At 44.1% G+C, this 23493-nt stretch overlaps 1 protein-coding gene across 1 annotated transcript in view; it reads right to left on the reverse strand.

Moving 5' to 3' along the window:
* Nucleotides 1-17816, reverse strand: part of LOC147894257 (THUMP domain-containing protein) — a 38444-nt gene extending 20628 nt beyond the window's left edge. The window contains exons 1-4 of the mRNA XM_087384807.1: nt 17563-17816; nt 17348-17464; nt 16928-17263; nt 16482-16636 (exon numbers count right to left, since the gene is read on the reverse strand). Coding sequence (XP_087240933.1) covers nt 16482-16636; nt 16928-17263; nt 17348-17464; nt 17563-17637 — 683 coding nt within the window. The 5' untranslated portion in view covers nt 17638-17816. The remainder of the gene's footprint in view (nt 1-16481; nt 16637-16927; nt 17264-17347; nt 17465-17562) is intronic.
* Between the last annotated feature and the right edge of the window lie 5677 nt (nt 17817-23493).

A 23493-nucleotide genomic window follows, 5' to 3' on the forward strand; every position in this document is an offset into this window, starting at 1 on the left:
ATGATTCATGATCCACAATTTCATGATCATGACTCATGACTCATGAGTCATGCAAGACTCAAAATAAAAGCACCCATGGATGATATAAAAAAAAGCAGCAGGACTACTGATCATCTGCATCATCCATGGACTCCTCGTCATCGTCATCCTCTGCGTCCTCAAATAAGCTTGAGGAATCTGTGTCACTGTCTAAAGAAGAATCATCAACATCAGGATCAGGACCATCGGGTGCAACTGAAGTACTAGCACCATCTCCAGATGGTTGAGTGTATGATCGTGTGTGGTGTGCTGGTGCTGACAGCTCCTCATACAACATGGTGTATATGTCCAGCTCCTCCCGTGGGATATCTGGTATGGCCTTCATCTACATTCACTTGGCGAGGTTCGGGGCAGCTAGCGGCGAACTCAAGGAGACGGAGGTTGCAATGACAAAACACCAACTGCTCCAATTGAGCCGTGCTCAATCTGTTCCTCTTCTTTGTGTGAAAGAGGGCCCAAGTGCTCCAGTTCCTCTCACAAGGACCGGAACTGCAGTTCTCTGAGAGAACACGTATAGCAAGGCGATTCTGCCATAAGCCAATTAAGCCGAGATAAGTATCAGGAACTTGATAACTTTAAACATATTTGTAGTAGATAAAACTTCAAATTACTTAACGACTAAGCTCTAACTAGTGGCGTTGGAACTTGTCTCTTAGACTCTTACCAAAGTAGGAGTACAGTTGTCATATTTCTCCCACCAGGAGACAGGTTGCAACTGTGTCTCTCGGAGCCTAGCTGTAGGTCGACCAAAGGAGAGGCTGTGATTGCGGAACAATAGAAGTTCATCCTCCATTCTTCGTTGAATCTCCAAGTCACCACCCGTCCAATTTTGTAGATACTATTGCATCCCCTCCTCCAACTCGTCATTCTCATATTGCTCTTGACTGCGCCAGAGCGGATGCAATACATGTGCCACCGCATGGATTGGGCGGTGGAACCAATTCCACCGCTTATTCCATATAGCACGGATGGACTCAACCCTAAATCATGCCACAAGAAATTAGAATGCATTATGCATGCAAAATTCATAGACTATAGATAATAGTACATACATAATATATATCTTAAAATTCCAGGCTTCATGATAACAAATTGCCATTTAGTAACTGCAATAATTATACATATTACAAAAGTAAAAAGTCTTACTTAGCAGGCGATAGGGAAGTGTTTCTGTTGAGGGCCTCTCCAATCTTGTCCATAAACTCGTACAAGAGCCCTAATGTGCTTCCCTCCATGTCCTGATGCGAAGCACCGTGTAGATAGGATTAATCGATTTGATTAATGCCTCCGCCTGATTCCACCAAGACTCATCCATGATCATGCGAAAAAATTTGATAGACTTTGCTTGACCTCTATCATCCCAATCTCCCCACTCCCGAGACACAACCGTGCGCAACAAGCCCTGGCGCACTCGCACAAGCCTCTCCACCACTATGAACATGTAAACAAACCTTGTGGCTGGAGGTTTCAATAGCTCAAGGTCACTGTAAGCCCGATAGATGCTGAGGACTTTGGGTCTCTTCGTGACAAACTTCACGATACTGCGGGCTGTGGAGAAGATGGCATCAATCCAAGGTATCTTCCCTAGGTCCTCGATCAAAAGATCAAGGCAATGTGAGGCACAGGGTATCCACACAATCTTAGGGAACTCATCTTCTAACATGGCACCCATTGACACACAATTGCTGCCATTATCTATCACCACCTACACCACATGCTCAACACCTATCTCCATAATGGCTGCCCGTAAATGCTCCCAAATATACAACCCTGTAATCACTGTACCTGCAGTGGAAGCGTCTATGGCTCTCAAGAACATGGTTCCCTTGCAAGAAGACACTAAAATATTGTACACATTCCTCTTGCGTGCATCTGACAATCCATCGCATAAGAGTGTGCATCCATATTTTTTCCAAGTCTCTTTTAAGGACTTCATTTGGTCTTCCACACATTCCCTCGCTCTTCTTAGCTCTCTTGTCCGCAAGGCCTCATATGTAGGCCCTTCCCATTCATACCCAATGCGGCTTACGACTCTCATGGCCTTCCTCCATCGTGTAGTCTTCGCCACATGAAAGGGTATTGCACACTGTATGAAGAGCTTTGTGAGCTCACTAGTGGCCTCCTTCACTGTTTGCTTTTGCAAGCGTGCTTGAATGCTAGACCTTTGCAGTGATCCTCTTTTCCCCGCACTAGCATCCACACTAATTGATCCATGTAGCAAGGGTGTTCTTGTAGCACTAGGACCCGCGCTCGATGTAGTTGATGCCCCTCTACTTCTCTTTGCAGAACCCAATGTGCTGGCATCATCCAATGGCTCAGTGTCAGCAGCCTCTTCTTCATCTTGCAGCCCTTGTCCTCCACTTTTTGCAGCCAAGGCTGCCATACGCACACGCTTTCATTCTGTTAGGCCACCTTTCATTGGAGTAGGCACAAACTCACAAGGTCCTACATCCTTGCTGGGAACACCTGCTAGATGGTCTTTCACCCGTGTGACAGACCCCGTTTTGCTTATGCCGCAATAGTTGCATCTCCACTTCTTGGAGCCACCGCCTCCTTTATAACTATCCAGGAGGGAGACATGGACCCAATAAGCATCTCTCGGCATTGAGGAGGATGGAGAGGTCACAAGTGAGAAAGGATGGAGAGGTAGAAGGAGGATGGAGAGCTCAGAGGTAAAAGAGGATGAAGGTGGAAGGAGCCTGGAGGATCAGAGGTAGAAGTGAAGGAGGATGGAGAGAAGGAGGATGGAGAGGTAGAAGGTAAGATTAAAGAGAGGATGGAGAGAAGAAGGATGGAGGGATGGAGTATGGAGAGCAGGCTGCCAAGCTGCAGCTTGCAGGATGGAGAAGATGGAGCAAAGGATGAAGAGGATGGAGAGAGAAGGATGGAGGTCCAAGGAAAACGGGATAAAGAGTCCAAGAGCAAAGGATGGAGGGATGGAGAGAGCTTAGAGAAGGTGGAGAGAGCAGCAAGGATGCACAGGAGGAGTGGAACGGGCGGGAGGCGGCGAAAGATGAAGAGAGGCGGCGAAATCACGTTTTTAGGGTTTAGGGCAAAGCAGGTTTTACGAAACGACGTTTCCATTTCGCCGTTGCCGTTGCCGTTTCCGGCCATGAAACGGCCGTTTCGTGCAACTATGATGGTATCAGAGCCCAAGTAGGAGGCTCACATGTGTGGGAGCCTGAAGGTAGGGACCTCGCTGAAGGACGACATTCAGAAACTCTTGGGAATCGACTTCCACGACTGGAGCACAGTGCCCTTGCGAGAAGGAGGGTGACTCAAGTTCAGTCAAGTGCGTTTAAAGTTTGAGGTCCACGTTATCTGGAGATGTTCTTTTGTTGCGGACCTTGCCAAAGGAAGGACGGGTTAAAACAGACCCTCAGAGCATGGTGCCTGGAAGACTCCAGGTTGTTCACTCATTATGAGGGTGCCAACTGGAAGATCGTGACGGCTGGATTGCTCGAGTTCAAAGGCGAGAACATGACTGAAGGAGGTGGTGCCAAGAGGTGCTACCAAAGATGGACCTGTGTACCAGGATGGTGTGCGGAAGCGGAACCAGACCTGGTGGAGCAGGAGCCACTGGATGAAAATCCAGGAAAAGATTTCGGCATCGAAATGTTCCACAGGACTACGACAGGGAGTTACTGGAGCATCGTCATCAACGTGCATTGGGCCTGGATGTGTCGGTGAGAGGGGGTCTTAGAATGGTCACCTCCCCATCTGTAAGCCCCCATATGAGGAGAGAATTGGGGGGGGGGGGGGGGTGAACCTAGGCAGAAAAGATAAGGGAGGGGGCTGCCACATGGGCAGCACCTCACAGGGAAAGGACAGCCATAAGGGGCTGCCACATGGGCAGCACATGAGCTGTCATGTGGGCAGCACAGCAGCCTTTCAGATGCTGCCTCAAAGGCTGTCTTCACGGGCAGGAACAGGCCCCAAATAAAGGCGGACAGGCGGCACAAGTGTACAGCTGCATTGCGGGGGTCTATGGGCAGGCATAAGGCCTGCAAACAAGCCTGCAATAGGCGCAGGAATGGACAAAGGCAGCAGCCCAAAAGGGGCTGCCAAAGGCCCTTATAATGGGCTGGTTGGACCAGCCAACCAGGTCGGCCAGCAAGCAGACTGGTCGGACAGTCTGGTCGGCCAGGATGAGGCTGGCTGGTCGGTCCATTCAAGGGAGCCTTGTGCCCTATAAAAGGAGGGCTTCCATGTCCTGATTCCACATCACTTGGAGCAGCAGTTGGAGAGCAGACAGCCAGCAGCAAGCCCACCCTTGGACCTATACACAGGAGGAGAAGGAGGCTGACATAGGGCTGCAAACTGAGCTCAAGGTGCTGCCCACCTAGGCTGGCTTCTGGACAGCAAGGTGGAAGGGATCTAGACAGAGAGTCTACATATGCTTGAGGTAGAGCACGCGAGCTCAGAGATCTAGAAGTGTCTGTCTTGTAGTAGAAGGACCTTTTGGTATTGTATCCTGTCCTAGTTGTAACAGGACTGGCCCTAACTAACAGTAAACACTACTAAGTTTAGTAGGATTTGCAGGAAAGTTAAGTAGTGTAGCACCTTATGTTTAGGAAAAGGGTAGGAGAGGAAGAACATGGCCTGGATCTTCAACAGGGACTTGTGAGGGGCTGCACAAGGACAGGAGGAAGTCAATCCTTTTTAGAATTCAGCTGAGTATTGAACTCTTGCTGTATATTCTATTTCAGTAATGAAGTACAAGTCATGAATGAATATGCCAAGTACAACTAGAGCCCTCATATAGGTATGGCCCAAGGGAGTACGGAGCAGTATTGCCCTCCTAGGATGCCACGTGGCAACTTATGGTATCCCCTAAAGAAAGGGAAAAAACACTTACAAGCCAATAAAGGCCTTTCCACTAACTTTAGCCGAGGTTTAGCCTAAGTAAAAAGTAACCCTCTGTTACAATCCTCCCTCCTCAAATTTGAAAAGGCTGTAACCTGGACATACAATGCTCCTTGTAAACCTGAATAGCTCAATTCTGGTCATATCAGCTGAACAATGAAGTTTCTCAATCAAATACCTCCCTGTAGGCATGCTGATCTGTAAATGGATCATATAATATTCCCAAGAAATCAAGCAACTGGGTGGCAGAGCTATGCTGTCCAATATATAACAGATCTGATCATAAAATCCAGTGAGACATGCTGATCTGAGAAAGGATATTGAATGCTGGCTGCAACCTGTTCATATATGCCATATAGCAAGAGAAAATCAGATCTGCTCATAAAGATGCAATTTTGGCCATAGAATTCAGCTAAGCAATTGAGGGTACTGCTCCACAATTGTAGATGGCTGTCAAGAAGACTCCTCATCAGGTAGACCTCTCCATTTGATAAGATATTCCATGTAGGACTTGTTCCTCAACACATGATCTCTAAATCCAAGGATCTTTTCAGGTATATACTCAATCTGGCCCTCTTCATCCATAGGAGGTAGTTCTTCCATAACTTGCTCCTTAGGCCCCAAATACTTCTTGAGAAGTGATACATGGAACAGTTTGTGTATTCTAGAGGATGATGGAAGCTCCAACTCATAAGCCACTCCCCCAACTTTCCTCAAAACCTTGTAAGGTCCATAATACCTATGAGCAAGTTTAACATTGGTATTACCTTTCAAAGAAGCATGCTTGGACTTATGTAATCTGAGAAACACATAATCCCCTTCTTCAAAATGAAGATCTCTCCTATGCTCATCAGCATAATCCTTCATCCTTGCTTGGGCCCTTACCATATTATCCTTACATTGCTGTAATAGAGCAGTCATGTGAGCCAAATCATCCTTGGCTTGCTGGCTGGTCAATGCTTGATCAATAATGGTTGATGGAACATGAGCTTTACAGCCAAACATGACTTCAAAAGGACTCATACCAATTGATGTGTGCTTGGTGGTATTATAACAAAACTCAGCTAGATGCAACCATTGGTCCCACGATGCTTGGGTCTCAAAGCAAAAATGCCTTAGATACTCTTCCAACCAGCGGTTAACCCTCTCTGTTTGTCCATCAGTTTGAGGGTGATTTGCTGTACTTGGGGTAAGAAGTGTTCCCATAGAACTGAAAAGCTCTTGCCAAAAATGCCCCATGAACTTAGCATCACGATCACTCACAATTTCCTGAGGGAGTCCATGTAATTTAAACACATTCTCCATGAATTGCTTAGCCACCTTGGAAGCTGTAAATTGTGTCTTAGTAGGAATGAAGTGGGCAGCTTTAGTAAGTCTATCAATAACCACAAAGATGCTGTTCCAACCCTTAGAGGTCACTGGTAGACCTGTAATAAAGTCCATGCTGATATGTGTCCATTTACCTTGAGGTATAGGCACAGGTTGTAGTAGACCAGCTGGTCTCAGATTCAACTCCCTGTTTTGTTGACAGGGCTTACAGCTTTGTACATAAGCAAGAACATCCTTCCAAAGCCCCTTCCAGTAAAAACTCTTTTTTGCCTTATCATACGTCTTGTTGAGGCCTATATGCCCAGCCATAGGAGATGAGTGAAATTCCTGCAAGATTAGCACTTATAGGAGGAATTTCCAGTAAGAAATATTCTATCATTATACCACAAGAGAAATTGGGATATTGCTAACAGTCAGGATCTTGCAAGTCTTGGAACATAACAGCTGCTTGAGGATCATTGAGATACTCTTCTTGAATGCCATGGATCCAATCTTTATAAACCTCAGTAATAGATGATGAAGTACAAGCCCATATCCTGGAAAGAGAATCTGCCACAATATTTTCTTTGCCCATCTTGTAATCTATGTCAAAGTCATAGTTTTTGCACAATGGATAGCCATCTCCTTTGCTTGGGTGATAGAGAAGACTGAGATAGAAATATCTGAGAGTCTTATGATCAGTCTTGACCTTGAAATGGCTGCCATAAATGTAGTGGTGCCACTTTTTGATTGCATGAAGTATTGCCAACATCTCTTGGTCATAAATGTGAAAACTTGACTCCTTGTCATCCAATTTCCGACTTTCAAAGGTAATAACTCCATGACTCTGCTTTAGGACAGCTCCAATGCCCCTTCCACTAGCATCAGCCTCAATTATAAAAGGTTGAGAGAAATCAGGACATACCAAGATAGGCGCTGAAGTTAATGCCTCCTTTAATGCTTAAAAGCTCTTATTGGCACGGTCAAACCATTGAAAAGCATTCTTTTTTAGAAGATTAGTGAGGGGAGCTGCCAATTTGGCAAAATGCCTTATAAATCTTCTATAAAATGATGCTAGACCAAGGAAACCTCTCAGCTGGGTGATATTCTGAGGTATAGGCCGATCCTTTACACACTTTACCTTGCTGGGATTCACCTTAATGCCACTACTGCTGACAATATGGCCCAGATATTCCACTTCTTCAACCATGAAAGTGCATTTACTTGATTTGGCATATAACTGGTGTGTCCTCAATACTTCCAATACTTGCTAGACATGCAATACATGCTCTTCTTTTATTTTGCTGTAGATCAATATATCATCAAAGAATACCAACACAAATTTATAGAGGAAAGGCTGCAATACCTTGTTCATTAGGGCCTAGAAAGTTGCAGGTGCATTGGTTAGACCAAATGCCATCACTTTGAATTGATAAAGCCCACGTTCTGTCCTGAAGGTAGTTCTATGTTCATCTCCCTCCTTCATCCTTATTTGATGATAGCCTCACCTTAAGTCAATCTTTGTGACGTACTTTGCCCCTCTAAGTTCATCCAGTAGATCATCAATTCTAGGGATAGGAAACCTATTCTTAATTGTCATTTTGTTCAAATCCCTGTAATCAATACACATTCTAAATGAGCCATCCTTCTTCTTAACCAATAACACAGGAGAGGCAAAGGGTGACTGACTGTGTGTGATAAATTCCTTGTCAAGGAGTTCCTTTATTTGCCTTGCCACCTCTTCCCTTTCAGCTCTAGAAAGTCTATATGGAGCTTTGTTGATTGGCTTAGATCCTCGCTCCAACACAATTGCATGATCCACATCTCTCATGGGAGGAAGATGGTTGGGAAGATCAGCAAATACATCAGAGTATTACTATAATAGGAACTGCATGTCTTTATCCTCCACCAACAACCCATTACCCTCTTGAGACTTGGTCAACTGAATAGCATGGACTCCACAAACACTTTTGAGGTCTCTGGCCATTCTTCTTGTAAAAATTAAGGACAATTTAGGAGATTGGTGACCCATCAAAGTGATGTGCTTACCTTCATGCATAAACTTCATATACAGCCTGTTAAGGTCCATAGAAAATTCTCCCAAGGTTCTCAACCATTCACAACCAAGGACAATGTCAATAGGTCCCATTTCCAAGACAAATAGATCTCCATGAAAAGTATAGTCTTGAGAAAGTGGATGGGCATAACCTCGCTGTTTGAAGTGTCTTTGCATTAATGAAGTTATGAGTACTCCCACTGTCAACCAAAATGTGGACTGGTCTGTCATTGATTGTTCCTTTTAACCTAAGGGTTTGAGAGTCCTTGCAGCCCATAAAAACATCAGGAGATATGCTGTACATAACTGATTGTGTATCCCAATACACTTCATCATCATCAACAAGATCATTTCCATCAGAATTTCTGATCTCATCCTCATAACCTTCAACAACTTCAATGCTCCATTGTCTAGATCTATTTGAGCACCTTGGCAAACTATCATCCATAAGCATGGTGTCAAACATGGATAACCCACCTCGATCAAAGGAAAAAGTGGTCTCCTTTTTTGAACTATGATCCTCATCATCACAGTCCTGATATTCATGAAATTCAGATTCTGCTGCAGAAGTATTAGGAGATAAATCCTCATCAATCTCTAGAATCAAGCTCAACTTTGCTCATGTTTTTGCTTTGCACACATTCCTATGTTCAAGGGCTCACTTCTCACCACAAAGGTAGCACAAATTCTTCTTCTTCCTTGTTGGAATATGGAAGCAAGAACTAGAACTAGAAACTGGAAATGAAATAACAAGATTGAAAGACAAGAAATACCTTGAGAAGAGTGTAGACAAGACACAAGCTAGACAGATAGATTACAATGATGTGACCCATGAATATATAGGCCAAAGTACAAGACATAAAGCAAGAGTGCTTATGGGATAATTGTAGAAGTGCCACATGGCACACACTCAAGACATAAAGACTAGACTTAGACTTAGACAAATGTAGACTAGGAAATAGTACACTTAGTGTGCACTTATCTCCAACACCCTCCTTAAGTGGACACTAGGAGTAAGACAGAAAGACAAGACTAGAAGACAAACATAAAGACTGATAGACTGAGAGACAAGATAGAAAACATGACAGACAAAAGATCCTGAGACACCCCTCCTCAAGTGATATCCTCATATGGGTCCACAAGGGTAGGGACAAAATGGATCTAAAACATAGTCAGATTGATAGACAAATAGACAGACAGACAAGACTAGATAGACAGAAGACTGACTGTAGACAAATAGAAAGACCAAGACACTAGAACCCCTTGACCTACATCATCGGTGGTCAAGGTGGTAGACAAGACATAGAAGTAATCAGAAAGCCTACTTCTCATCATGTGAGGAAGGAACAGCAGGATCAGCTGATGGAGATGTTGCAGCAACATGTGCTGAGGTAGATGCAGGGGCTGATGTAGAGGTTTGGGAGTAGCAGTCCCTCTCCCGATGATTATCACGGCCACAAATGGTGCATGGATGAGCCTTGAAATAGTCCTTCTCCATATGATTAGTTTTGCCACAATGGGTGCAAGGCTTTCTTACCTTAGAACTTCCTTTCTTTGCTAAAAATGCAGTGTCAGTTACCTTTCGTTGTTGAGTTCTTTCTTCCTATTGGAGAGCATTGATGATACCCTCAAGAGAAGGATTATTATGATACTTGAAGGTAGTGACATAGGAGTCAGGTAAGCTTTTGAGAAGCACAGCAATAGCAATATCTTCGGAGATGGGAGACTTGACTGACGCAAGCTGAACCATAAGATTGCGAAGATAATTGACATGAGAGGCTATAGTAGCTCCTTCTTGCATATGTAGATCAAAGAATGAGATCATAAGTGCAATCTTAGAGTTTTTAGATCGGGCTCCAAAAAGGGTATCCAAGTGATCCATGCTTGAGGAGCAGACTGTATGTCGGAGATGTGATGAATGGAATCATCTCCAAGGCCGAGCAATATGATAGCATAGGCTTTGTCGTTCTTGGCAGTGACAACTTGCTCAGAGGGACCTTCGGGAGCAGCACGGTGAACAATGTCCCAAAGACCTTCTTTCATAAGATGGCACTTGATTTTGATTTGCCAAGTATGAAAGTTGGACCCATTGAATTTGTCAATAGATATGAGAGAATGAGAGGACGATGCCATGTGGGAAGGTCTTACCTCTTGCTAGGATGCAAGGGCAGTGTCTATTCCCTTATAATATTGCAGAAATAAATGAGAGGAGAGATCCAAGAAGCCGGTTCTCTCACCACTTTGTCAAGGCCACAGCATATGACAGCCCATCGCAGCAGGAGGAACCAGCAAAAAAGAGAGACTACTCAGCAAACTTGAAAGAGGCAAAGCACAGTACCTTAATCCCAGGCAGAGGTAGAGGTGCAAAAAAAAGGGCGCAGATCTCCGTGAAGATGGAGCAGATTTCGAACAGCAGCTGGAGAAGTCGGCCTATGCAGGTATGGATTCCGTACAATCGTACGGACTGTACGGACAGCAAAGTGCAGACGACGTACGGACGGCGTGCGGAGTACGGAGAACTGACGACGGAGGACGGCGTACGGACGGCGCTGATCTGTACGGATAGCAGGTACGTTGATGCAGGAGTGACAGCAGGACTGCGCAGATCTGGCGCTCAGATCTGGCAGAAATGGCGCTCAGATCTGCGCAGATCTGGCGCTCAGATCTGGCAGAAATGGTGCGCAGATCTGGAGCGCAGATCTGGCGCAGATCTGGAGCGGAAACACACAGATCTGGCACGCAGATCTGGAGCGCAATGGCGGGGCAGAAAGAGGGAGAAATGAGAAGAGGGGCAGATCTGCAGCGGGGGAGAGATCTGAGAAAAGGCAGACTGAGAGGAGAGAAGAGGGAGAAGAGGGATCAACCTAGCTCTGATACCATGTTGGAATATGGAAGCAAGAACTAGAACTAGAAACTGGAAATGAAATAACAAGATTGAAAGACAAGAAATACCTTGAGAAGAGTGTAGACAAGACACAAGCTAGACAGATAGATTACAATGATGTGACCCATGAATATATGGGCCAAAGTACAAGACATAAAGCAAGAGTGCTTATGGGATAATTGTAGAAGTGCCACATGGCATACACTCAAGACATAAAGACTAGACTTAGACTTAGACAAATGTAGACTAGGAAATAGTACACTTAGTGTGCACTTATCTCCAACATTCCTGTCATCAATAATTGCTTGAGATAACTGCTTAACCAACTTGTTTCTTTCATCACCCAGATCATCCTTTGGAGTGGGTTTAAGGGATGGCTTAACATCTGTAGCCTTGTAAACCTTAGGTTGTCCCATGCCACTGCCATACACTGTGGAGAACCTAGAAATAGAAGTTGTAGCAGGTGCAGGAAGTTTGTTTTCATCATTGGAAACCCCTTTGACCATAGGCTTAGTCCCGAAGTGACCAATACCCAAAGTCTTCTCCTTCTAATTGTATTTGGGTTCATAAAGCTCTGCCAACTGCATGGCCTCTTTAAGACAATTGGGCTTTTGAGCTTCAACATCTGAAGCAATACTAGGGTGCACACCATGGATGAACTTAAGCATTCTAACTCTTTCATCAATACCATGAACAAACAGAGCCAATTTCCAAAACTGTTTGATATAATTATTCACTAATCCTTGCTGAGTAAGATCATACCACTTACAAATATATTGATCAGAGATCTCTAGTAAAAGGAGATATAAAAGTTTTAAGCATTTCAGCCTTGAATTCATCCCAAGCATTAAAAGTTAACCCTTCTTACTGTAGATGCCTCCACCAAGAGTGGGCATAATCTTCCAGATGAAGAACAGCAAATCTGATTTTACCTTGATCACCCTTTGGATATAGAAGGAAGTAGTCATCCATCTTGCTGAGCCATTCCTCCAATTCCTCAGGAGAGGTAGAATCACCTTTGAACTTAGGAAGTATAATCTTGTCTTTCATATCTTTGTCTTAATGAATAGGTCCTTTTGGTTCAATAGATTTAACTGTTTGTATATATTGCTGGAATGTCATTGCTGCCCTAAGGTCTGTTGGTAGCAACTTATATTCATGGAATTTTTGACACAACTCTTCAACTGCTGAACTGTTAATATTAGGAGTCTTACCATGTGCTGAATCCTTATCCGTATGAGCTGTAACTCCACTAGAGTGATAGCTCCTTCGGGCAGAAGTCATAAAACCAACCGGTTCAGTTACATGTATAGGATCATCATCATTATCATCTGAACCTAAGTCTCCATCAATTTGGGGATCCACAGGTCTCTTCCCATCATAGATTTGGCTTCTCTTGAACTCATCAAACCTTTTATTAAAAGTGGCAGACATGTTCTGCATCCTTTGGTCAATCCTCTGATTATTGGTCTTAATCTCATTAGTTAACTCCTTGAATATATGTAGCATAGGGTCCATACAACTCTTTATGATCTGCTCTTGGTTAAGGGATGCTTGTACTTGAGGAGTTGCTGCTAAATCCCCTTGAACATTGCCAACATGAGGATCATTGGGCTCGGAAACTATAGCCTGATCATCAATTGGTTCCTTTTCTGAGATGGAATCAAGGATACCCATTGGTTGCTTACTAGCTTGACCAGTAGACCTCTTTACAAGCACCTTCAATGACTTGAATCTAGAGTAAATGCATTGTCTTAAGCCCTGATCAAGAATAGCTCAATTTCCAAGGAGTAGCAGACTGTTGCAAGGCTCCTTTTGCACACTGTGTAAACCAATCTCTATAGAGACCTATGTAGGTCTTTAAATTCTTTGGACAGCCAATTCCTTGTCAAAGCTATAGACAGAAGCGCTGTTCGACAATATACTACTGTACCAAACTATCAGTGAACAGTCAGGTCACTGTCCGCATCGGTGAACTCCAGGGTAATCCTCCATTTGACATGAAGCTTTGTGGAGTGGTTCCAGCAGTTAGAACGACACCTCGGCAACAGCTACAAGTAATTACGAAGTGATATGTAGCCAGGTCGTTTACTAGGTAGTGTACGCGTCAATTCCAAACCAAAAAATCGGCGAAGATCCCGCGCAACAGACCTGTATCTTGCTGGAACTTGGTGTGGGAGTTCCTAAAGCAGAGGCGACTCCTTAAGGAAAGGCAAATCAGAAACCGGAATGGTCAGCTCCTAGATCGTCGCAGATCTTCTTAGCTAGCAGTCGAATTTCTTCATAACTCCTCCATCCAAGCTCGGATTTCCACCAAACTATGAGGGCAGACATTGGAGCTTAGGGCGACCAGTTCAAGCCATATCTGACCTTATTTGGTGCAGCGAAGCAACAGATCGTCAATTTCCTCACATTCTTGCGCCAAAGAGAAAAAACCCTCAATGTTAACTCAATCCTCCACCATTTTAGGATTCCCACACATAGAAATGATCAGGGAAGCAAGGGCTTTCCACTGATGCAAGAAGCCCCAAATTCTGAGCACTTTGGAAATCAGGGTTTCTCAGAGCCTGCCATGTGGCAGCTCACAACAAAGAGCACTTCTGGCGCTGAATTTTTGCACATAGGTAGGCCCTAGGCTCAAGAGTAGATGCTCCAAATTTCAAAGTGATTGGACAAAGAATTTCCCACAAATTCCCACGAAAAGTGCTCCGATACCAATGCACCAAGACTGCCCCTAACTAACAGTAAACACTACTAGAATTTGCAGGAAAGTTAAGTAGTGTAGTACCTTATGTTTAGGAAAAGGGTAGGAGAGGAAGATCATGGGCTGGATCTTCAACAGGGACTTGTGAGGGGCTGCACAAGGACAGGAAGAAGTCAATCCTTTTTAGAATTCAGCTGAGTATTGAGCTCTTGCTGTATATTCTATTTCAGTAATGAAGTACAAGTCATGAATGAATATGCCAAGTACAACTAGAACCCTTATATAGGTATGGCCCAGGGGAGTACAAAGCAGTATTGCTTATGGGATTACCTCCTAGGATGCCATGTGGCAACTTATAGTATCCCCTAAAGGAAGGGAAAAAACACTTACAAGCCAATAAAGGCCTTTCCACTAACTTTAGCCTAGGTTTAGCCTAAGTAAAAAGTAACCCTCTATTACACTAGTTTCTGGACAGACGGAAATATATAGTGTTGCTTCTATATTTGTCTCTGAGCATTGTCTATTTACTGGCTTGCACATCTTTGCACATTAAGTTAAAAAGTCTGTGATTCCACACCCCACGCACACTATGTGAGCTCCTGGGCATTACTATCAGTCTTCCGCTGTGCATACCCTCTGTAGGGTAATTTCTAACACAGACTTCGCTTTTAAGCAAAGCATAAGGAAATCGTTCCTTCACAGAGATGCTAAGATACAAGGCACATAGGCAATGTTTTTAATGGCATGCAGAGATTGCCAGAACTGGGATTGTAGCAGACTGTTTTGTTCTTCTGTTGGAATTTTACAAAGACATGTGACCTTTCCGAAGAAAAAACACCAGTTCCCTCATAGAGATCTGGCTTACGTGATGCATTACCTTGGATTCAGAGCAGGAGGCACAAAACCTCTGAAAATGTTTAATGTACACCCATGCACATGCACAAGTACTAAGGTCACCACCATGAACGGTTTCAAGACTATGTAGCATTGAATTTCAAGTGCAAGATCTCACCTTAGAGAGGTAAACTTTTGTGTGTACATGCACACAGCTGGTGCGTGAAAGGGGGAGGGAGTAGGACCTAGGTAAGGCAAGATGAGAAGAAGCAAGTCCCTAAAGCATCTTTGTGACAACTATTTGAATCAGCTTCCAAGGAGCTATCTCCCTATGACCCCTTTTGTAGAATATCAACCTGCAATTTCTAAGGCCAAAGAGCCAAGGGTGTGGAAACGTGAATGTGAGATCTAATAGGTTATGCATAACAGTCAGATCGAAAGCTTGGAGGGATTTTAAGGCCCTCCTCACCTCCCATGCTATCATTTCTGGCATTTCTACTATTTTATCATTAGGAAATCAACCTTCCACAGCTCTCTTTAAGGACCACTACTTTGGTAGTAGAACATAAAAATGACCTGGGCCATTTTTATGCCCTGTCAATTGAGCAACTTCAAAGCATCTTCTTGATACATCAGCGTGGCCAGAAAATCCTAGGTGTCTTATCAGAGTGTCTTCTCTTGACACATCTAGAGTCCCTTATAAATTTCTCTTTTGGCTCAAAAAACTTGAGACTCTTCTATAAGCAAAGTTGATGCAATTTATTGCCAAAAATAGTAACAAATTATGACCTCGATTGCGGAGGTCAAAGAGGGCTATTTATTAGGTCGATTCACCAAATTTGCTGCAAATATTTAGGCTGTCTGATTTCATAGTGTGAAGCAATTCCTTGCATTATGACGGCGACCCTAATATGTTTGGATCCACAGAACAATACTTGGCCACATTGTGCCCTTGGTATACCAAACTCGCTTTAGATGATGTACCCATGATGTATGGCCCCACACAAATATTCTCATGATGTCTTCTTGGTCATGTTGGTTGGGCATGGAAAAGGAATTTCTTTCTAAGAGAAATTAATTCTTGCCTGAAAACCTTCAAAAGGACAGTTAAAGCCTCTAACCATACCAAACTAATGTTAAGATTTTGAAACAGATGGTCAAAGCACTCCCTCTTAGTGACTATGTAACCTGTATACATGATACCCCAGCTCAACAACTTCCAGGGAAGTAAATAAACTTCGTCAACAACTTCCAGGGAAGGCTCGTTTTAAATTATAAGGGAGGACAGATGACATAAAACTTGTATTTTTTCTGGGAAACAGAATGATATAGTACCATCCCTGCACCTGCGCTTATGTCATCTGAGCGCTCAGGAAAATGATCTTACTGAATACATGACATTTGCCTGGCCTGGTGCTCTAAAGAAAGGTACTGCCACTGAAATTCGAGTTTTTGAGACCTCAACTGAGGTTAAAATAAGCAACCCATTTAAACAACCAAAAGCAAAGATGTGCTCTACTTTACATGGCAGAAAAACTTAGAGCTGCATTCGAGTTCGTGAGACCTCTAAGTGATCTCGGACACTCAACAAGTGATGCAGTGCATGACCAGGAAGTCTTACCCATACAATAGGTAAAATTGAACACACATCACTCCTCCATGACAACATAATTATACTCTTGGAGGGCAACTGAGAGAAAAGAGCAATACATACACCATCTCCCCGAAAATGTATCGAAGTGTATAGGATAAGAACAAAGAAATTCTCTCCAAGGCAGAAATTCACCAACCTCGTGAGAGGCTTGCCAAAGTTTACAGCCTCCTGCATGATAGCTTCTACCACTGCATTTGGGCCTCTTGGAAGTACATTAGTTTCAGCATCTTCCTTTAGCATTCTTATAAAGACGATACCATTGCACCCAGTTTCTAAGCCTGCAAAACGAGCCTACAACCATCACATGTGAAGCATAAGACTCAATCCACAGAACCTAAAGGCCGCTAAACTGCATCATCTGTCTTCTCACAATTCTTTCAAAACATTACACAAAGTTCTGAAATCAAAAACGTGATCAGAGGTCAGATTGCTAGTTTCGGTCTAGCAGCAACTTTCATTCCTCCGGTGAAAGTTGCTCCTAGAAGTAACCCTGAAAAATGCATAAAGCTAGAATGCCTAAAGGGATCATAGTTAAGGACCGAAATGCACAAAATTGTCTTTCAGATTATAAGGGCTGTAAACCTTATTCCTGTCCCTTAATTCTGCTATCTCGTCCTCTAATAAGCATTCGATACCGCCACCCTTAGACGCCGCCGCTGACTCATCCGCACGACTGACGTTCTCCTCGCCATCATTTGCAGCCTCTGTGGGGTTAGGCCCATGCCTTGCACTATTGTTTTCCTCTACATCAGACCCACTCGGAGTCGAAGATCGCGTGTCGCAATCAGGATCGAGCTTATTCCCCTCTCTTTCCTTTGGGATTTCGAAACCAGGTTCGGCCCTACTATTTGTCGAAGGGTTCCCATGCGCCACAGAATTTGCGGAGCTCGTTCTATCTTTCGCTACTTTCTCGTAAAACTGCATTACCAAAAGAAAGTTTTGAGGGTACATTTGGAATCGACGACGACCACACCCACAATTTGAAGTGCTAGTTTTTTCTACCCGTTCGAGAAGAGCGATGGCCTCTCGACAGCTCTGCCGCTCGCGTCCGCCATCGCAGGTGATCAAGAATCCCTGCAATCCAGGACGAAGCTCCCAATCCTTCTTTCTTTTTGCGATCTGAAAGAGCAAGAAGCAAAGGAGGTGAGGCGACAGAAAGGAAAAGCAGGAATGATTACAAGAGGGGGGGAAAGGAGAGGGGGGGGGAGGGGGGATACATGGTGAAGGAACTTGGCAGGTCGCTTCCTGCCATGGCCTGGCTCAGCAGACTGTGCAGGGCTCGCCATAGCCATAGCTCGCAAGGAACAAGACTGCGGAGAATTGCTTTCTAATCGTTGTTCGGGAAGGAGGAGGCAGCCATGGCCCGTACACACTTGTCGGACGCCAGTTCCCGACTTGGAGCCACCATATCCTCAAGCTCTGCCTACTCCACGAATGGTTGCTTACCAATGCGGCAATGAGAATCCTAGTAGAAGCGCTAGGAAGAGGACGAGAGACCAAAACCCTTCTAGAACTAAACCCACCATTATCTCCAAGTTAATCACCAAGTTCGTACTCTCCCATTTTTAACGTTTTGAACATACCGATGAGACATTTGATGATAGATTTGCTTTTGGCTTAAGCCTTGATGGCAAAGCTGGACAATGGTTTAGAGCACTAATAAGTCCGGAGGAGAAAATTAATTGCGACACGTCCTTCGTAGTGGGGTTCCCTAGTGGACCCAAGTGGAGTTCACTCAACCAGCTCTATGAGGTCAAGCAAAAAGAGACCGAGGCTCTTAGGGATTATATTGCTAGAATCAAACACTTGAACTCCCATTGTGAACCTTATGAGAGAATGAATGATGCGGAACTATTGCCACACTTCCTCATAGATTTGTGGGATTGTAAGCTTCATGGCCATCTTTTTACCCCATGAATCCCACATCGTTTAAGTTGTGCAGCAAGGCTACTGTGCGCTTATAACAACATGAAAGAAAAGGCCCAAGGAGGGAAGACTCAGAAGTATCCCAAACCTTACAGCAGGTTGTGTATGAGAACCCCACGTCCTTTTAGGGGTTCAAAGAACCATAGTCGAAAGGCTGAGAATCGATTGGCCAACCCCAGGATGTTGTCGGGCTTGTTGCCTTCTTGTCCACAAAAATAAAGATGCCCATAGCTAGAACTCCCATCTTTTGGAGAGATCTCTCCGATTGGATGAATGGGCAGATGGCCAACCCAAAAGAAGTGGACACCGAGGTCATCGAAGCATCGCACGAGGAGCCGAATGTGCTAAAAATACCAGTTAATAAGCTGGGCCAGTACTTCGAGAACAATGACATGAATGCTATAATTTTGATATTCTGCCAAAACAAGAAGGCCGCGGCTATCTTAGATGGCAGAGTGGGTGTCAGTATCATCACGAAGCAGTGCTGGGCAAAATGGGAAAATCTTGAAATGGAAAGCACCAACTTGATTGTAAAATTAGTCGATGGTGTGATAACACAGGCAGTCGAAGTCCTAAAGGATATAAAGATCAAATTTTGGTCTCACCTACCGTCTTTGGTTTGTGGTAATGGACTTCCACGGGCAGTCGGATGGCTATGATGTCATCTAAGGCATGCCTTTTATGTGTGCCGTAGGCCTAGTACGTGATTGAGCCTCTAATAGAATTTATTTGCGTAAGGATGAGCAAATTGTAAGGGTCAACCTACAAAATTGTAAGGCACACCCCATGACTGGCAATTTATTTGTAGCCGAGTTGGACACTACTTAGAGAACCACTCGTGTGAATGTGTTTCAAGCCTATAATGGAAAAGATATGGGTGAGGACCAGGATGAGCACTGGTACGCTCCACTATTAGAGCCTGAATTCTCCCAAAATTGGATGCATGTCCTGGCGACCATAGACGTGGTCAAAAAGACAGGAACCAAGATGGTGGCTTATGATCCCAAAGGGCCGGGTATGGTAGTTCCCCTTAACATGATAAATGTCCCAAGGGCCCCAGCTGAGGATCAAGAGGTAAGGAAAGCGAGGACACCTTCACTAGCTAGGTCCCGTTTTTACAGTTTCTCATCAAATTGGGGAGCCTGATTGGATATAATAAAAGCCCCCCTTGATTCCCTTAATGTACACAAAGGAGGCTCCTCTTGCAGAGATGCCTCCTGCGGAGGCTAAACAACTCCAAAAAACCAAGTCCCCAAAGGCCAAGGACACTTAGACCCTCTTCAAGGAAAAGTAAATTGCTCCAGAAGCTATAGAAGATGATGACGACGAGGAAGAGACTGATGTATGTCAAATCCCTAAGCACTTCAAGGCTTACACAGTAGAGGACCATAGAATACTATAGAACAGGCTAAAAGGTCAGCTGAACAAGGAGACCCAGATGGCTATAACGGTTTTGCTAAGGTCAAGGAGTTGAACCTGGTTGGTACAGGAGAAGACCCTAAGACGGTTTACATAGTTGATGATTTGACTCTCGAACATGAACAGGCCTTGCTGGCCTTGTTACATGAGTTTCAAGATTGTTTTGCTTGGAAGTACATGGACATGAAGGGCGTGCCACTAGAAGTAGTGCTAAATACCATCCCTATGATGGATGATATTAGGTCGATATGACAACAACCCTAACCCATGAACCCAAAATATGCAATGATCATCCGAGAGGAGATACAAATACAAATTGATGCAAGGTTCATTTATGAGGTTAAGCACACCGATTGGGTGTCCCTTATTGTCATAGTACGGAAAAAGAACGGCAAGGTTAGAGTATGCATAGATCTCAAGAAAGTTAACGCTATGACCCGTAAGGATCATTACCTGAAGCCCTTCATGGAGCATGTCTTGGAAAGGGTTGTAGAGGCAAAGAAGCATACAGCTTCTTAGATGGTTCTCAGGAGTAATGATCTTTGGACTTTACAATGCTCCAATGGTTAATGATCACCGCCTTCAAGGAATGACTGAGGGATTTTCTAGACGTTTTCCTAGATGATCTATGCATTCACTCTAAATGGGATGATCATCTCAAGTATTTGAGACTCATATTCGAGAGATGTCGTTTTTATCGAATCTCCCTCAATCCCTTGAAGTGCCAGTTTTGAGTGAAACATGGCATGATACTCGGGCACGTAGTGTCCAAGAATGGGATTTCCATAGACTATAATAAGATTAAACTTATTTTGGAATTAACCCCCCCCATGAATGCAAAGGGTGTACAGTGATTCATAGTGCATACGGGCTGCTATCATAGGTTTATTTACAATTATGTTGAGATTGCCCACCCCTTGTACAAATTGCTGATTGTATTCCATTGGACGGGTTGAATGTCAATTATCCTATGAGACCCTTAATTTGGTCTTGGCATTCGCCCCTATTTTGCAAGCACTCAATTTGGACTTAGTATTTCATGTTTGCATCGATGCTTCAAATTTCGTGATAGGGTGCGTATTTGCACATGCCGATTGGATTATTCCATATACTTCACTAGCCATCGTCACGAGCTGAACGATGCCAAGATGAACTATACCACAATCGAACGTGAAGGACTGGCCATGGTGTATGCAGTTAAAGAGTTAAGGCATTACTTGTTAGCAAACAAGTTTGTCTTCTTCGTAGATCACCAAGCTCTGCTTTACTTATTCAATAAGCAATGCATGACCAATCGCATCACCCGATGCTCCTAGAATTTGACTTCACAGTGGTGGTTAGGAAGGGACATACACACTTCATGGGGCTGATCATATGTCCTGGACCCTAATGGAGAACTCGCAACGACATGAGTGGAAGATGATCTTCCGGATGCCCCATTATATTGGTGGACTTGGTTCTAGAATGGGCACAAGAGTTCTTGGCAAATGGATTTCCTCAGGACAAGACACTCAACAAAGATGGGGTTAGAAAATTGATCAAGGATGCAACCCCATATCAATTGATAGCCGAACAACTCTACCGGATGGGCAAAGATGGCAAACGTTGTGATCCTTGCCAATGCGTCTCCATACCACATAGTCAGGACTACATCCATTTGACTGGAGTTCTCACTGACCAGCCCTTTGAAAAGTGGGGGATAGATTTTATTGGTCCAATCAGTCCCGCTACTAAGGGGACTCAAGCCCATTATATTCTAGTGGGGCCATGGACTATTCCACAAAATGGGCAGAAGCCAGAGCCACAAGGAAAGCGGATGCGAGAGCCATCGCAAAGTTCCTGTACGAGAACGTAACATCACTCTTTGGCCTCCCACTTGAGATTGTGAGCGACCGAGGGACGCACTTCATAAAATGATACAATTTGAATATTGATGAGTGAGTTCCTTATTTGGATACAATCTCAGCTTCCACCTCCCAGATCATGCTAAGAAGGAGTTAGGGTACATTTTTGCCTCTCCACTCTCAAATTGGGCCCATGAAAGCTAAGCCCAAGAAGACATCAACCAACATAAAGCAAGCAAAAGTGCCGTTATGGGTGGGTACCAAAGTGGCTATCGGAAGCCCAAGGATTCAATCTGGGCAATATCTTCATATGGGTGCCCAAGGCACCCACGTCTCCAAATGATACCACTTGATGTCCTACATAATCTACGGCATAGACCACATTAGCAACACAAGAATCTACCTCTAAAATGCGGTAGCAACACAAGAGCCTACTGTGGGGACCTCACAGATCAATACAAAAAAAGTGAAACCCCAAGAAACATCCTTGTACCCTCGAGTGATTATGTTACATGAATTGGCAGTGCGAGTTGCGGCAGTTACACAAGAACGTGTCCCTAAGAAGGAGGCAACAACACAACAACATGCTACACTTTAAGTGAAGGGCTAGATGTGATGCGTTCCTAAGTACCTTCCACCATACTCAACTTCAACCTTGACTTCTGCATTGGCAACCAACATTGTAGACCCACAAGAACCTGCCTCCAAGAAAGTGAGAGATCCACAAGAACCTGCCGACTGCTATTTCTGCACTACAAGCATCTGAGGCACACACCAATTCCCTCGCCAAGACCAATTGAAATTAATAAATTCCACATGCCTATGTTGAACTCTAGGCAGTTCTCCAATCAATTGAAGACAATACCAACAATGAATGTGCGAGGCCACTTCTCTAGGCTTTCAGCACACTCTTGAGAGGTGCGCTGAGCAAATACGCCCACTGGAGAGATTCTAGGTACTCTCAGTCTTAACAATTTACGTCCATCATCCATGCACTGAGTCTAGGTGAGAATAGAAAGTCTACATCTTAGGTGAGAATAGAGTAGGGTCCACGCCACATCATCTTTGGGTCAGGTAAGTCTTCGCCATTCATAGTCTTGTCCTAGTTCTGTCCTCCATGTTGTAATAGTTCAGTCCATTGCTGCTAGGTGAATAGGCTCCAGGTGTCCACTTGCACTCCATTCACCAGGTCATTCACACACCAACACTTCCATTTCTATCCATCTCGCATCGTCCGCACCACTTCATATGCACTAGCACACATAGGGAAGCCCATTAGAGTCAGTCAAGCAGTCAAATCCCTCATCAGGGCCCACAAAAACGAGTCCCTGCTATAAAATTAAGGCAACGATGTGATTGATAACATGAAAATTGACTCAGTCTTGCTACTATACAGATAACACAATGACTCCTCACCCACTGCGCTAAAATGTCCAACCCTTAAGAAACAAACATAGATGCTTTCCTTCAATAAAATTAAGTCATTTAGGGTGTGCAAGTCACATAGGTTTGACTTATGGTGACTTATGGGATGGTGTGCCACTCCACATGGAGCCTAGTCCTCTTAACCTAGCCCCTTTACTACCTTTAACGACCCGTCGCCATCATTTCCAAGGACTAGCCAAATCGAAATAGCAAAATTCTTAAGCCATCTCCATTGGTTCGGGACCACATGCTTCTCCGAATTATCGTAACACACTTCCACATATCCTCTTGACAAAAAGGCTTTTCATAATGAATGACCCTTAGAACCATAATCGGTTAATGTACAACATGAATTGGGATAATTAGATAAATAAAAACCAAACGTATCCCACATTTCTCGCTCCCACCAGTCGATTGATGGAGATGTACCGATTACCAAACTTGTAGAAGTAATTTTGTCTACATCGATTTGAGCACGAATGCATAAGTTATATTGAATGCTTGGTAAATCATTTTATGCACAAAGATTTGAAT

The sequence above is a fragment of the Dipteris shenzhenensis genome, chromosome 14 (genome assembly GCF_047967505.1).
Source record: "Dipteris shenzhenensis isolate YYH24624 ecotype China chromosome 14, Dip_SZ_1.0, whole genome shotgun sequence".
Lineage (NCBI taxonomy): Eukaryota > Viridiplantae > Streptophyta > Polypodiopsida > Gleicheniales > Dipteridaceae > Dipteris > Dipteris shenzhenensis.